The 17595-nt window shown below is 39.7% G+C and overlaps 1 protein-coding gene across 2 annotated transcripts in view; it reads right to left on the bottom strand.

The window, feature by feature from the left end:
• Positions 1–1542: 1542 nt before the first annotated feature.
• REV3L (REV3 like, DNA directed polymerase zeta catalytic subunit) overlaps positions 1543–17595 on the bottom strand; it is an 85307-nt gene continuing 69254 nt past the window's right edge. For both annotated transcript variants that reach the window (XM_066613441.1, XM_066613433.1), the window contains 10 exons: positions 17319–17563; positions 15065–15173; positions 12318–12524; positions 11668–11777; positions 10597–10711; positions 9231–9368; positions 8811–9001; positions 7190–7436; positions 5930–6139; positions 1543–2628 (listed from right to left, as the gene is read on the bottom strand). In XM_066613441.1, the coding sequence (XP_066469538.1) occupies positions 2488–2628; positions 5930–6139; positions 7190–7436; positions 8811–9001; positions 9231–9368; positions 10597–10711; positions 11668–11777; positions 12318–12524; positions 15065–15173; positions 17319–17563 (1713 nt within the window). In that variant the 3' untranslated portion in view covers positions 1543–2487. The remainder of the gene's footprint in view (positions 2629–5929; positions 6140–7189; positions 7437–8810; positions 9002–9230; positions 9369–10596; positions 10712–11667; positions 11778–12317; positions 12525–15064; positions 15174–17318; positions 17564–17595) is intronic.

The following is a 17595-nucleotide window of genomic DNA, read 5'->3' on the forward strand; positions in this document are numbered from 1 at the left end:
GGAAATTTTTCTTAAATACACTTTTTCTTGATTTAAATAGCTGATTTAAATCAGTTCATACTGGCTGTAATACGGTTAAGGAATAACTATACAGATAGATTCTTATACTATTCAGGTTGCAATTTTATGCAAGTTTAGCTAGCCATAAACAGAGTGAAAACAGTAGGATTTCTTCTGAGGGGAAAAACAAGATCAGGGTGCAGGTATCACATTAATTTTGAAGTTATAATCCTGAAATCAGGGAGCATAATATAAAGAAACAGTATCTGAAGACTTACAATTTCTCATTTTGAACTTTTCATTTCTCTATGCCTTCAGAAATGGGAAGGGTTTGCATTAGCTAAAAACAACCTGTTCTGTCACAAATTGTATTTGTGTTTCGATTGTTGGTGTGTACTTTCAAACTGTCAATTTACTTGAATGACAAATGAGGCAAATGAAAAGCTGAAGGTTGCATTTTATCAACAAAGGCCTTGCCTTCTTAGTATGGCATATACATAAATATTAAGCTTGGCAGATCAGCCTGCATGCCTGAATCAAACATTTGAAGTCATTCTGCAATGTTTGAAAATACCTTTCCAACCTCAAATCATCGGAGTGTTGTTTGTTTTAATGATCCAGTCCATCACAGTAGCAATGTTATCACTACTACTTTTGAATCAAGGAAGTGTACAGCAGCATGAACTGAGAACTACTTATACTAAAACACTATGTTAGCCTTGGGTAACACACATCTTTCCCCTGGGAATCATTACATTCTAGGCAGCTCTTCTGAGCCCATGTTGCTGTATACCATAGGGTCAGATTGTTTGAACAATGTAGCCATTAGGCCAACCTGCTCTATGAAATTCTTCCTAACACAAACTGCTCCTGCTGCTGTTGCCAGAGACACATTAACTCTGAATCTGGAGAAATGGTTCAGTCTGATGTTTCTTACTGAAGAAAAAAGTTAAATGTCAATGGGATTACCATATGCAGGTGAGCTGCGACATTCATGGAAAGGACTGACATCATATTCTTTTAATGCATCACAAGCATATTGTACTACCAATGATGCTCTTCCATGATGAAAGATATACTGCAAGAAAGTAAAAACAAGGGCCAACATCCCACATAATGTGTGTGAAGAAAATTTGTTGTTTATAAATTGTCAGTAAGCAGACTCTCAGTAGGATAGAATAACTATTCTGATTTCTAAGAACCTAATCCTGGTAGGGCCTTATGCTGCTGAAACAAGCTTTCTGGTGGTATAAGGCAAAAGGCAACAAGCATATTGTTGTTCATTCAGGTTTTTTTGGTGGCCCTCCAAATGCTTTAAAGTCAGAGAATATGCTATGGAAATAGGGGAATCAAATACATAACCTCAGTGACAGGAACAAATATTTCCTTACTCCAAGGAGGCCTCCATCTCAGCTGCATCTCTGTGCAAGGACAAGTAGGAAGGGGTTTGTGTATTTCTCATTATCAACTTTATAGTATTTTCTGAAACAGCCAGATAACATTAAAAAATACATAGACCACAATTAAGTTTAAAAATGCACATTTATTTTATTCAGTTTTACTATGGTTTCCATTAACTTTTAAACCAAAATGATCTTCAATTTAAAAAACAATGCACTGTGACCACATAATCCTTTGCATTTTATACAGTTATACAAATATTCTAAATACACATTTTCTCAAGATGATGCAAATAAGATTTAACTGTACAGTACGTAATGAATATTAAGCATATTTAGAAGCAATAGAAATGTCTATACAAAAGCAAAAAATGGAATAAAATTTCTTATTTAAAGTATTGCAACAGTCCCACAGGTTTGTAACAAAAATGTCTTTGCACAGTTCCTCACAATGCCCCATTAATAACTAAACCAAGACAGTGATTTTTTAGAAAATGTTTCAAAAATGCTACACATACTACTGTTTGCACAGTCTGGTCAAAACAACAAATCTACTTGGAATCAAGCAAAACTTGAGGAAATACCTCAACCAACTTTAAAATTGTCTGTATAAAATTCATTGCACATTATTTTACTCAGTTTGAAAAGTAAAAAAGTGTATTTACAAAATATTCTGCAGTCAAAATTATAAAGTGAGTGAAATCTATAAGTAACATCCTGATACTGACAGTTCAATAAAACACAATGATATATTTTTCTTCAGAGGTTTCTTCAGAAGTTCACTGGGAAATGAACTTTTATTTTGAAATGAATTGATAAGATGTTAACACACAGCTATTTCAACATCTGCATTATAAAACAGTATGTTAAAAAGGCAGAGAATGAAGAAAATTGTACATCTTAAAAAGTGAGTTAATAGATTAACAAGTGTATTTTTAACTTACTTAGGACAAACATTCATTATTTAAGTATAAGCCAACAGTTAATGAAAATCCTGGACAAGATGAAATTGAAAGACCATGCATGATAGTTTTAGAGTGGTAAACACTGAAAAAATTAGCACCTGGAATCCTGTGATATAGGTAACCTAAAACTGGTCAAGTAGTTGGCGAAGATATGGTGCCTTAGATAATTCTCTACTCACTCTGGAGACCTTGAAAAGTACTGGACAGTTCAATGAAACACATGGGATCTGTCGATCCAAGCAACTTGTACAGTTCTTGCACACCTAAAGGTACATAAAACAGATTCATGTAAAATACACTTTATTGGGAAAATTACAATCTATGCACAAATGGTGCTTTGCACATTTACTTGGGAATAATCCCCACTGAACGCAGTGGAATTTTTGGGTAAACATAAATCAACTATAACACCAAAGATGCAAGAATGTTGGAAATATATTATACATGCACACTGTGCCAAATCTTGCAGCCTCCTTACAGGTTCCAGAGTACTTCACAGAAGTCAAGGTAATTTTTACACAATTTATCTTTAAAAGGTTCAATTTTCTTTATAATGACAGGTACAATTCACATGGCTATTACTGCTTTGCTAGCTTTGTTTACTGGCCAAATTCTATTGACAAGTACTACTGTAATCCAAACACACTGGGTGGGATCCTGAGAATATGCCTTGCACAGTGGGACTTTCCTTCCTTCTTACAGCCCCTTGCACCATTGAGAAAAGTTTTTAAGGATTGGAGGTCCTCTGGAACAGTGTGGGGTGTGGCACAGAAAGCAAGGAATGGTGCATGTTATTTAAAGTGACAGTTATGCAGTTATTTAAAGTGACATGCTGTAATGCAGTCATTTTACAATTCAAGTGAGCTTTCATAATAAAGTTATCTTCAGAGAGTAGGGGAACAAATACAATTCTGATTCACAGTGTAAGATGTCTAAATGTGGGTGCTATAATTATATTATTATTTAACATTTATTCCAGTTTCCCAGTTTTTGCTACTACTGCACCACACATTTCATTTCAGGAATAAATAAGCATTCAAATCAGGATAATCAAACTCAATACCAATTTTACATTACAGCAAGTGAAATGTGCGTTTAAAGCTTTTTATTTTTCTATTTTTTTGTATAATACTAAATATAATATAGCAGTAGCTGTGGTTTAGAAGCCTTTTATACACACATAAAAAGACAACGTTAGGTAAGAAATGTTGACTTCACTTTATAACACTGTTTCTATTCAGTGATGAAAAGGATTTAATGAACCACTATGGTAGCTGTAGGAAACCGTGAGCAGAGGCCAGGTTATAGGGCCTTCCTGGAGTTCCTGGTACTTGGATGTTAGAGGCAGGAGTGGGCTGTGGGAAGGGAAGGAGCAGGAGGGCCAGAGGTATTCCTGGGTAGGAAGGAGCATAGAACTGGGCAATGATGCACATCAGGTAATTCCTCTTTATAAGCCTCCCACCCCTTTTTAATCCTTAGACTTATACCACTAAAACAGGTGGCATATGTCCGAGAAGACCCATTGGTCTACCAGAAGTTAAGTGTAAATGTTTTCAATTACCTCCTGCAAGCTGCCTGAACTCTCCCCAGATGCAGCACACTCCTTTTTGGTGCCGCTGCATCAGCACTGGGGACAGGGCTATAAGACTATTTTAACATTTCAGCTGCCCCACTGTATGTGAATTTTAAAGAAACCCAATAGTATCTTACATCTGACAGATATAAGCTCCTAAGACAGGTAACAGCATAATTTAAAAATACACAACATAAATAAAACAAAAATGCAGAGGGGAACTAAGTTAAAAAATAACTGCAGTAGCAATAAAAAATCAAACTATAAATATGACAATTTATTATTATTATTAAATAAATAGCACTGAGTGTTCTAACTGCTTCCAGGACATGAAGTGGACATGCTTTGCATAATGGCAGCTGATCTGCCACTCATGCAATGATTTCACAGTATGATCCATCTCTAGGCAAGCAAGCCAACTAGCATACCATCCCCCTCACCATGCAAACACCTTACAGCCTAGCATTGCTGGTGGCCAGCTGGCCTGAGATCAGAGCTTCTGATCTTAGCATTCTTCCCACAGGAGTCTGACTGGTTCAGAATCAGTAGTTAGATGGGGGAGGTGGGGACCCTTTTCCAAACGCTTCCTCCAAGTACACTGCTTTCAGGTACAAACGCTTTCTCCAAGTACACTGCTTGGGGAAAAGATTACAGCAGTAACCTTCAGAGCTGCTACTGTGATCCTTGGCAGCGACACTGGTGGAATAAGCCTCCCCCCCCCGCCCACTGTCCAAGGAGAGCATGCAAGAAGAGGATTGGTCAGTAGCCAAGCATAAAGCAGGGCTGGAAGATAGCAGCTAGAAATGGGATGCCCTTCCAGTCCGCCACTTGAAGCAGCTGTTCTACTAGATCTTATTGCTACGTCACCCCTGAGCGTTTCACATGTATTATCTCGACATCTTTACAACAACCCTATAAGATGATGGAGAGCTATGGCTAAGAGAAAGTGGCTTTCCTAAGGTCACTTAGGGTCCAATCCTATGGACCAACAGCACTGGCACTAGGTGTCGTAAATGTGCTATAAAGCATATTTATGGCACTGCGGGAAGAGAGAGTATTGGCACTGGGCTCAGCACTAGAAGGAAACCAACCGGTGGTAAGTGGCACTGCCAGTTGGCGGTGCAGTTGATTGGGGTAGAGGAAGGGTGAAACTGAGGGAGGGGCTGGGTGGTATATTGGTGGGAATAGTAGAAGTCTCCTTAGCTCAAAAGCCCAACACAGAGGTTCTCAAGTCTGCACCGGCAAAAGTCTGTGCCCTTCCCCCAAGGAGATCTCCAGCAGCCTCCACGGAGCCCCTGGATGCAGCAGTAGTCATTTTGGTGCCACTGCACCCAGTGACCCCTGAGAGGATAGGATTGGGCTGCCCATGAACTAAGAATTAAGGAGCGAGGAAATAATTAGATTTCTTGACCGCGCAGCACACTCTCCAATTAAAAAGTGCTTTAGGCAGTGCTCTCTCAGCCAACATTCTATCTCATAAGAACATAAGAAGAGCCCCGCTGGATCAGGCCAAAGGCCCATCTAGTCCAGCTTCCTGTATCTCACAGTGGCCCACCAAATACTTCAGGGAGCACACAAGACCACAGACACAACCTGCATCCTGGTGCCCTCCCCTGCTTCTGGCAATGAGGCAGCCTGCCTCCAGAATTGCAGTTGTATCTCCTATGTGGTATGGTCAAATTGAAGTTAACAGTCAGTCCTCTGCCGCAAGGAGACTTTGTTGTTCAGCTGACTATATTATACCAGGGAACTGAAATGCTTTGACAATTTGCTGGAAAGCTGTTAAAAGCATCTTAAGGGCTGATCAGCATCTTAAGGGAGGAATTTTCACAAGCTTGGTGCTGCAAATTAGCAGGCCCTGTCTCAAGTTGTATTGCATGGTGACATTAAAGCATATATATATATATTAAAGAATACCAAACAATGAGTTGGATATATGTTTTTAAATAGCAACAGTGCTGTTTCTACCTGAAAAATCATTTTCTCCCTACCTTGACCAGGTGTTCATGTTTCCGCTCCAATTCTCGAATTTCTTGATTAAGAATTGCTACTACATGCTGTGGTTGGTTTCGACATTTACTGCAAATCCCATGCTGAGTCAGTTCATCACACACAGGACAATGAAGAGTGGTGAAATACTGGGAAATTGTCCCTTTTCGGCTTTCCTGCTCATTGTGGGACGTGATGGCAGCTTTCTGGATCTAGAGGAAGAAAATTTGTGTGTACACAAATGATAGCATTATTTTTGCAAAGGCAATTTCATTCAATTTATATTTTCCCAAGTCAATATTTGCTGGGTCCTTGCATTAAGGGTCCTCAAATACAAATCAGAAACTGCAACTAAAACTCAATCAGTATACAGGCTTGCCCCCGCATCTGTAGAGGTTCTGTTCCAAAACTCCCGTGATTAAATAAAACCATGGATACGGGCAACTATGTCCCTACCCTCTGGCTTCCCTGGGCCTCCTAATGCCTTATAAGGCATTAAAAAATCACTTCCAATTTTTTTAAAAAACTAGAAGTCACATGTTTTTGAGTCAGTCTGAGCCCAACAGAGGCCGCCGACAGACATGCGCAACCTCTGCTGGGATCAGAAGAGACCCTCCGGAGATGAGGAAGCAGAGCTTTCCTTAGTTGCAGAGGGGGCATGCCGGGAGGGGGCCACGGACTCGATCTGTGGATAAGTGAATCTGTAGATATGCTATTTGCAGATACATCTCCCGGTTGTTTAATCTTAGGAGTTTGTTTCAGTGTACTTTGGATACAACTGCCTCCTCACACACTGCTGCTGATCTGAGAACTGAAGGAAGCAGAAAATACTCCTAACAAAGGGTTTTACTGGCTGTCTGTATCAGCCCTTTAGATTAAGAGGCATCCTGTGGACAGCAACAGAATGCTCTTTTTAACTTTAGGAAAAAACAGCACAGCATCTGCATGTAGTCATTGAAGAACAACAAACTTACACTGCTATCTTAGCTGCTCCTCTAGGCTTAAAGAGCCAGGAAAATGCCCTAAGATAAGTATTGCACTGATAACTGTGTGAGAGAAGCGGCATATGCAGCCAAAGCTAGTGGACAGGGCAGGGAAGATGGATTGTTCTGCTGCCTGATGAGATAGACCCTACTGCTCATCATCTAGATTTAGCCTTGAGCAGTGCATTACAACAATCTGACAAAGAAAAAAAAGGTGTAATTCTTTCTGTATCTTCATGGCTGTAACCATGAACTAAACACATTATTTCACATACTTACCCTTGGTAATTCATGATACCAGCTGAAAACATCTATACCAATCAGTGATAAGATTCTAGCTAACGGAGGAAGAATTTGCTTGGTGATGTAGTAAGTGGCATTCAGTCGCAGATTAGGGTCCTGTAGCACTTCAATGGGCTGCTTAACCAACTGTATGAGAGGCAATCCTGGCATGCCATATATAATGACATAAGGTACTCTTTCACCAACTCGGGGCTCTGACCGCCGGTCATATGCAAGCATCCTTCTGTTTGGAGAAACAGAATATACATTAAAATCAATTTCCTGCTTATGAAAAATAGTAAATCAAAAAGTATAAACCCTATTTAACAGGTCTTGTTTGCTACACGTGTTCTATGTGAAACATGTTAATCTCCCATTAACAATCTGCATGTATTCCTGCAATCCCATTCCAACAGTTCTGCCAATATGCCCAATGGCATCCAACACAAAAGGAGAAAAGCATGCCTAGAAAGGCTTAGATGAAAGCATTTTTCCTAGTCTAAGGACGTGCTAATTTTCTCTATCCATTTTCACAGAATAGCTTTATGCTTTGAATAAGTCCAGGAAGAAAGAAGTGTGTGTTATGCTTATAGTTAGCAGAAGCTTCACCATTAGTAAAGGCTGGTGCTTAAGTTTCCTTTTGATGGATTTAAGACTAGACTGACCTAGGTTCAAATCCCCACTTGACTATGAACGTCAGTTATGAAGGTTTTATACTTATATGCTTAGGCCTAAAACTCCCTCCCCTTCTTCATACAGCACCCAGGGAGAAACTCCCCAGACTTATGACTAGGGTAATGTTACGCTAGTAGCAATATTAAAGTGGTATCTTCAGTTAAGGAAAATCCCAGAGTTTTACATGAAAACTCACACACAAATGTACAACAGGGGATATGCTGGCACAATCCCTTTTGGCCCCTAGAAGCTGATTCTACAGTCCAGATTCCAGGCTGTTCAGAGGAGTAGAAGGGACCTTAGATGAGATCAGGGTTGATGGTAAATATGAGAGGCCACAGCCTTCCTGTGATAAGCTTTATATCCTTTAATGCAGTGGTTCTCAAACTTTTAGCACCAGAACCCACTCTGTAGAGTGACAATCTGTCAGGACCCACCGGAAGTGATGTCATGGCCAGAAGTGACATAATCAATTTAGGCTTCAAACCAACGTCACAATCAGCCAAAGGTCCCATTACACAGGGCACTTGTGCTGCTATTTTGCATAGCTCAGAATTCAAACATTTCAGCTTAGAAGTCAAAGCAGAACACAGACTTGAATCTTTCTCCAACCACATAGCCTTCCCCCCTTTCGAGTATCCCATCTTCCCACCTATTCAGGGCAAAGCACCATGCCTCTCTGCCACTGGGAGCCTGAACTGTCCAGTAGCTCTGTACCCTGTATGTTCAAACTCTATATTTTCAATAGTGGCTGAGCTAGGTGCTATGCAATCCACCTGAAACCCACCGACCCACAGTTTAAAATACACTTCTTTAATGTAATAAAACCTTTTGCAATTGCTGAAAGGAGGAGCCTTGATTTTGATAATGAGTACTTATTTCTTTAATGAACTCACACAACAGGTCTGATGCATCTTGCAGTGCTATTAATGTACCATATTACCTTGTGATTTCCAGAGCTGGCACACAAGCTCCTGGTCTGTAAGCAGACATTCCTCTGTACTCCTTTGCAAAGATGAAGTCTTGCATGCTGGCCTTCCCTTCTAATAACTTCATGCATTGATTTTGCACATACTGCTTGATCTGACTTATATCACGTGTTTCAAATAGTAGCTTGATAGAACGCTCAAGTATCTGAGACACAAAGCAAATGTTTTAAGAATTCTTTGTTGCTCGAAACTATTCAAAATAATTTAAGTTGTTATGAAGGCATTTGTTGGCCTTGTTACAACACAGAAAGTTGCTAAATCACTCCATTTTCAGAGGGCTTTTAGCCCTTTGAAGTCATTTCCCCATGTTTGGAAATGGTACATTCAAACAAGAATGAATTTTTAAACATAATAAAATGCCAGTGACGTTTTACCTTGGAAACAGCAGGACAAGAATCTCTTCTAACAGTTTCTATGCCTTTTGCATCAAATACTGGGTCCTTCTGGTCTAGTGTTTCATACATGTAACCAACATACCTCTTCTTGGTTTGCAGAATACAAGGTAAATACACCTATGCCATTTTAAAAAAGCAAATTTTAAGACCAGCAACAGGAAATGCATGAAAACTGCAGATTTAATTTTCTTCTTCTCAACACATTTCATAAATAGACCCTTTCTTACAGCAACACATTATCATAACCTTTGATTGCTAGGTTTAATCAGCAGCCTTTGGTGACTGTCAAAAGTTTTTTTTTAATGTCCAAGTATACAATATCTTTTGGGATATCCACATATTTGTTGATGCTCTCAGAAAACTAAAAGGTTAGTGAAATGGGACTTTCCTCTACAAAAGCCATGCTGATTCTTCTTCAGAAAGTCTTGTGCTTCTAAATGATTGATCATTTAATCTTTAAAATAGCTTTTAGCCAAACTAAGGTTACTGGCCTGCAAATTCCTACATCCTTAAAAAAAATCTGTACAGGTCTGGATATCCAATCTTTCGTAAATTCCCATAATAGAGAGAAATGCGGTCCCCCAAAGATCTGTACTGGAACCAGTTCTTTTTAATTTGTTCATACATTATGTGGGTGTGTTTGTTTTTGCTGGTCTTTGACGGTAACAATAAATACATTATGTGGAGAAAGGCGAGTTAAGGGGTGACCATTTTGATGGCATTACCAAATTATTCAGAATGATAAAACCCAAAGCAAAGTGCAAAGAAATGCAAAGAGATCTCTCAAATAAATGAATGGGCAATAAAATGCAAATGCAGTTCAATGAAACTAAATGTTAAGCTATGCACACCAGAATAAGAATCTAACTGCATATACAGTGATGAAGTCTGAACTGAATTCAAAAAGATCGTATCATGGTGGACAGGTCAACGAAAATATCAATTTAACATGCTGCAGCAAGTAAAAAGGTGAATTTAGTGCTTAGAATTATAAGAAAAGGAAATGAAAATAAACTATGAATATTGTAATTACATTTTGGGCGAAATCCTAATCCCTTAAGTCGGTGCTTTCCAGTACTGGCATAGCGGTGCCAATGGAATGTGTGCTGCACCCTGCAGTTGGGTGTCACTCACAGAGGCCTCCTCAAAGTAAGGGAATGTTTGTTCCCTTACCTTGGAGCTGCATTGCCCTTATGTCAGTGCTGGAAAGCACTGACATAAGGGGTTAGGATTGCACCCTTTGTCTCTCAGAACAGCACCTTGATAAATTTGGGAGTTAAGCAACACCATAAGCAGAGATACAGCAACTAGTTTATTTTTTGTGCAAATATGTAAGTTTTCTCACCTTTTCAAACTTCAGTTTTACTGGTTTGGGGTTGGTAGCTGTTACAGCTTCAGCGATTTCTTGGCCAATCTTAAACGACTGTTCCTTAGTAGCTCCTTTCAGAAGTACAAACATACTGAAAGAAGCGATGACAGGAATCAACTAAATGTGCATATTTGTTCAAAGGTTCTTACATATCACAAGCCAGGAACTTTGTCATATGCAGAACAAAACCAGCCTATTACATACTGTAAGATGTCACATTCCAGGTCCAACAGACTACAGTTGGGGAATAAATGATGAGCTTGAATGCTCTCCCATTCCTGGTTTCATAGACATCCTGACTTGTTAAACCACTGTTTATAGTGACATCCAAACCAGGAAACTGTGTTTGAGTGTTCCCTAAAAAACCAGCTCAAGCCATGGTTTTCAGGGAGGACTCAAACCACAGATTCAGGGTTTCCCCAAATAGCTCTCAACTGCTGCTGTGAGAAAGGGCACAGATGAGCTAAAGTCCTCTTGGACACAGCTTTAATGGCGATTGGCAACCGCAATAAGCTTTGCATGCCTAAAACAGGGTCTGACCTTGCTGCCTGTTGGACAAACTTGGGCGATGCACAAACACAGCACGGCTCCAACTGCAGAGGCAATTTGCCCTCAGAGCCTGCACCAAAGCCTGCTAAGACCATAGGGAAGGAGTCTATGCACTGCGATTCCTGCTGCCTGAAAAACTTCCAGTCAATCTTGGTAAGGCAGCACAACCCCAACTGACATCCTCACTGTAGTGAGGTAGGACCAAAACTGAAGCTAACGGTCAGTCCTGGCGCAAGGAGATTCCAGCTCACCCTACCTTGAGCTGCGAACAGGACATTCCCATTCCATTCAGAACTGCCCTTTTACAATACCAGGTTCTGGTATAGACATCTTGGTTTAGACATCACTGCAAACTGTGTGTTATGAAACGAGTTAGTCTTCCATAAAGTTCAATACATGAGGAAGAACTTGAACTAATTCCTGATCAGCTATGTGACAGCTAAATTGTACAATTTCTAATTAATACGTTCATCAAGTGAAACACTGCTTTTTCATTACCTGTCTGTGTCTCCATATACAACCCGAGCTCCCCATTTTTTGGTATCATTCACTAGTTTTATTGCTCGCTCCAAGGTCTCTCTGGCTTTGTGTACAATACTATCACCAACCTGTAGATACAAAGATAAACAACACTTTGGTGAATCCCTTTGGTGAATGAAGCTGCATTTCTTTCTGACTTGATCTTGCATGTATCATTTATGATACTCTGGCCACAACCCACAGAACCTTATGACTCTGTATAATGTTAACCATTTGTATAATGTTTTGCAGAAGCTTTTGAGAACGTTTTAAAATTGCAGTGCCCCCTTTACTACATTAAGGAGCATTTTCTATGTACTTTATGCTGTATCACAGAGGGTCAATTAAAAAAAAAAAAAGGCACATTTGTTGACCATCCATCCTCTTGAGCATACCTAAAGCAGATCTCTGGAGTGGCTACACTGACTGACTGAAATAATGTTTTAAGAAGTATTGTAAACAGCTATTAACAATTTACATACTATTTCAGTATAAAAGGCATTTTAGTCCTTTAACTTGAATATCCTCATCATAACCTTATAGTTAAGGAGCAGGGGGCTGAGAACAGCCATTGCTTTAAAGACTTTCTATTTTCTGAATCATCTTAGTGTTTTATTTTTGTCACTCACCTCTACGCAAGGCATCCTTCCTGAAAAGTTAGCAGCAGTATATCCATAAGTGACATTTGCTATAAGTTTAAGGCCAAGTTGACGTGCCTCAAGCATTCGAGTGATTGCTTTGTCATGCTTATAAGCCTTCATCGATTGCTTCACCATTATTCTAGTCTTCAGAATTTCTTCCAGCATTCTTGGCAACACACCCTTTCTTACTGAAGGCTATCATGAAAAGAAAAGAAAGAAAGAAATCTTTAAAAAATGGCTAGAGTAAGGATTGACCTTGACATTAAATATATATATAGCATAGAATCAATATTAATGTTGCATAGGATAACTACCCATCAGTTCCAATTGTGAGGGGGCAAGTTAATATTTTTGAATCATTTCACTGTGAATTTGTAGATTTATGGCATTGTACTGAAAAGGACTGGATGGGTACACTATCACCATTTGTGAAGGGGAACAGGCCCTGAACTTCACTGGTGCTTGCCTTGTCACAAGAGGTTGTGAATACTGTGACAGCACTGCCTTAAGGTTGCATTGTCCTGACAACAACAGTGCTGTTGCATTGTTCATCAATTCAAGAGTATGGTGGAGATAGTAGAGCTTCTATCAATTCTACATAAGTTGTATTGTTCTAGGTCATCATTTGCTGAAGGTGACTCAACTGATCTCCTTTTACACTGCCTTGAACAATGGCTGTCTTAACGTTCAAACACAAGCCAAGATGGTTAACAAAAAAAAACCAGTAATTTTCTTAATGGTGAATTTATGTTTCTGGAAGAGCAAAAGGGGACATTCCAAACAGATGGGAATGCTCCATGCGCAGCTTGAGGTAGGGTCAAGCTGGATAACAGAATCTCCTTGTGCAAGGGCTGACCATTACCTTCAGTTCTGGTCCTATCTCACTACAGTGAGGACATCGGCTGGGGCTGTGCCCCCTTACAGAGTTTGAGTGGAAGTTTTTTGGACAGAAGAAATCTCTGTGCATAAACGTCTTCCCTGTGGTCTTTAGTCAGGGCACAGGCCCTTAGCAGGGAGGAGTTCTTTGGCGTATGCTCTGAGGGCAAATCACTTCTGCAATTAGAGCCGTGTCATGTTGGTGCATCTCCCAAGTCTGTCCGACAGGCAGGAAGGAGGTTGGACCGCTTTTTAGGTGTACAGAGATTATCTTGGTTGCCAATCACCATTAAAGCTGTGCCCAGGAAAGCTTTAGCTCAATCATGTCCCTTTTCTCACAGTGGCAGTGGAGAGCTATTGGGGAAACTGACAGGCCTCCCTGACCACTGCAGTGGATTTCAACTGACTATAATCAGCCATAGTGCAATGGTTAGGAGTGGCAGTTAACACCAACATTCTACTGACAACGGAGGCCTGAGGTAGCCGTTCGGGTAGCTGAAACATCTCCTGTTGGTGAGAGTGAGGTGAACTTTTTGAAGCTACATAAAAAGCTCACCCATTGTGAATGTTACTGTATTGGTGGTGAAAATTGGGTGGACTTTATGTAATTTGGCAAAGGTTTACCCATTGTGGTCGTGAGTCATGTACTCAGATAGGTCAGAAGTGTCTGCGGGTGAGGGAACTTCTGCAGACTATGAGCTTTTCCCAGTAGCAAGGAAGCAGGTCATGGTTATGATTAAAACTGCTATGGAGGAAATGCAGTCAGTTGCAGGTGGGTGCCGAGGCCCAAGCTAATCAAAGAGGTCGTGCACCTTTCCAGAAGCAGCGGTCTAAGTGTTCTCATACCATAAATCTGGTAAAGTCCAGATTTACCTTCCTTCTATAGTTCATCTTTTAGAGCAGTGCTTCTCAATGTTTGTCCCCCACTGTACCTCTTCGCATGGCCCACCTATTAGAAGTACCACCGATAACTGGCAAGGATGTTATCACTAGTTACTTCTGGATTGGGGACCAGACGCAACACAAACAACACCAGTAAGAGGTTCAGGGTGGACAGGAGTGTTTTTCTGAGTGTGTGAAAAGCACCCACTGGAGATCTGCTCATTACAGGGAGCTTCCTATCACTGCTTGTCTCATTGAGTTTTGGGTTGTTGCCAAAATTACCCAGACCCAATTGTAATTTAAGCCAAATGACCCTTGGTGAACACAGACTGAGAAAACAGGACCACAAGGTAAGTTCAACAAAGACTTTTACTTAAGGCTGTGGAGTTTGGGGCCAATTTCAGCTCGGTCCTGGTTTGAATAATCATTTTGTAAATGACATGCTATGTATCTAGAAATAGTTTGTAATGGAAAATAACTTCAGCTAGTCCAAAATGCGATAGCTTCACTATTGCGCAGAGCTGGCTGCACTAAACACATTTCAGCAATATTTTAAAAAAGAAAGAGTTCCACTGGTTACTGATAGTTTACAGATAGTTTCTGGGAAAAATTCAAAGTGTTGATTTTAACTTTTTTAAAAAAGTTCTATACTGCTTGGGTCTAGGACATTTTAGAGAGCACCTTCTTTACACGAGACTGAAAAAGAGGTCCTTTCCCAAGTATATAAATGAAACACAAACGGTTACCACTAGAAACAGTGACCCTTCAGAGGTGGCTTCAGTATATTAAGCACTCTGCTAAAGAAATTACGCGATGCTCTTTTCAGGAAGTTGCAAAAACACTTATTTGGTCAGTTTTGAGAGTTAGATTGGTTTTTATAAGAGCTGTTGCAGATATTGCAGGAAACAGATAATAACAAATGCCCTATAGAATTAGAGCAACAAAAAACCAAATTACTATTCTGTATCAAACATTACCTTGACAAAAGCAATTCCACAGGGTGATACAGTGATATCATGCCGAAGATGATACAGTAGATCAGGACATACTCTCAGAGATGTGCAGCCAAATTTAAATTCATCATATCTTGAAAGTAAGAAAAAAGGAACTGAGTTCTCAGTAAAATGCAGGTAAGTACTACTGTATCTGTATTAACTGATAGAGGCTTATCTATATTAACAGATATCTTGTTTTTAAATTATGTTCTTAATGTTTTTAACTATTGTTATAAGCCACCTTGGGTCCCTGCAGGGAGAAAGGCAGGATACAAATAAAGTTAATTAATAATAATAATAACAATAACAACAATAAACAGAGGCCTTCTTCCCACGCTACACATTGCTTAAGGGAACTAGGCACTATAACACCTGGGTTAATTTTTTTGGCATCAGCCCCATATCTGTCTCACTCATGCCCAAGCCATCTTACACTCTTTTAGCAATCCTGTCATTTTTTCGTCTCTTGCTTGCTTGCCTTGCCCATTTCATCTCTCCTTTTTCTCTGTCTACCATCTTCAAATGTTGACTATTCTTAATTTAGGTTTTTAATCAAGGTATTTTTGTTCTGGTTTTAATTTTTAGAAGAATACACAAAATAGTTTACCACATTTAAAACAAAGTACAACAGCAAAATACACAGGCTAAAACAAGAATAAAAAACAGCAATACGGAATAACACCAACTCCCAGCAGATTGTCTGGTAAGTCTGCAGCAGCAAAAACAATAAAAGTCAAAGTGCTCATAGCAGTCAAGCTTGTTAATGAAAAACTCAGGAAAAACAGGATGCATGTGAAGTTAAAATATGTAAAAATATACTTTTTCTTTTTTAAGAATTTCTGCCTGCCACTGCACCTCTTCCCATCTTGTTCCCAAAAGTTTCTCAACACTTACGAATAGGTTTTTTTGAGGTCTGGGGATGTGTAAGAAGTTTAGAGGAAGGGGTAGAAAAGTTTGCCTTTGCTTGCTCTGTTGCAAGAACATAGCAAGGCTAGAATATAACTCTCCACTATTTTAGTTATAAAATAGTTAGTTAATTATGCTAGTTCAATACTAGAAGGAAAACTGTACACACATGAGCTTGAAGGTAATTAATGTGCCTATTTAGAAAAAAGGATCAATACATTAAATATAGAAGGTATAACGCTAGAGCAAGTGGAATGCCAGATGTCTACGGTCCCATTTGTGTAATTTCTTGCAAGACCAGATATTAGAGGTCCTTTTGAATGTCTTATATAACTATTTATTGATAGCTTATAATTTAAGGTCTAAGCATTTGCTTACAGAGAATGATATTGCAATGCCACTCCACTTCCAACTGCCACTTTGGTCTATCCTTCTCATCTTCAAGAAATCTTTAATACTCATTTTTGCTTTAACCACCTTTTTTATTCCTCTATACCAGTGGTCCCCAAGCTTTCCCCTGCTGCAACCCACCTCACTCTCTGGGACTACATAAGCTTCCCCAGGCCTCAGAAAGCCTCTCAGAAGTGACAGGAAGTAGCAGAAGCAAACCTAGAAGTAATTTGGAAGTCACTTCCTGTTGTTTGAGAGGTTTTAGGAGGCCTGTGGAGACCAATGGAGTGTGTCCCAGGCCAGCACAATGTGGGAACGGCCTCCAATTGTGGCCATAAGGTTCCAGTTCAGTGCTAATGAGACACAAGGACAGGTAGGAGGGCTCAACATCAAGACCCACAGTGCATCTGCCCACAACCCACCAAGTGGATTGTGACTTACAGGTTGGGAAATGCTGCTCTCTCTCTTCCCATAAGAGAAAGTATAAGTACACTCATCCAACATCACACAGCCAGAGACAACCAAGCAATCCATCAATCAATCAAAACTTTATTGGCATAAACAATAAAACTAGGGTGTTAGACGGAAAAATATCCATGTACATTAGTTAGGCTCAACTTCTTGAGATAATTCTTGTATAAACCCAGTAAAAGTACTTTTCCATGTTGGTTGTTAAAATCTCATTCCTGCCAGAGACAACTGATTTTGATGCATTTCCAAACTCACATACTACATGTTATTATGCTAAATTCTCTCTCTGTATAGGAAGGGTGGAGTTTCAAGACCTAAAACGGGAATATTTGGATATTCTAATAATGATCTATGGCCATTCAGATGCATAGGGAAGTCTGGCTACGTTTACTTCTTTCTACCTTTGATGTAGCAGGGGGAAAAAACCAGACCATCTTAATGCGTTAGGATTTATATGATTAATACTTACTTCCCCAAATTCTCAGTATGTCCCAGGCATGTAGAAAAACAGTAATTGTATGCTATTACTATGGATGGATACAAAGACTGAAAATCTAAGACAAGGACAGCATTACTGTAGAAACGAGATTCTGGCTCCATTATTAAAGGAATGCACTGTGGGGCTTTCATTTGAGCTCGCTGCTGGACACTGGGTGTCACAGCAATGTAATTCATTGGTTTTGCAATGCGTAACATCATCGACTCCACACGGTACTACAAAGAAAACACAACATAAGAATTACTTA

The sequence above is a fragment of the Tiliqua scincoides genome, chromosome 1, assembly GCF_035046505.1.
Source record: "Tiliqua scincoides isolate rTilSci1 chromosome 1, rTilSci1.hap2, whole genome shotgun sequence".
Classification (NCBI taxonomy): domain Eukaryota; kingdom Metazoa; phylum Chordata; class Lepidosauria; order Squamata; family Scincidae; genus Tiliqua; species Tiliqua scincoides.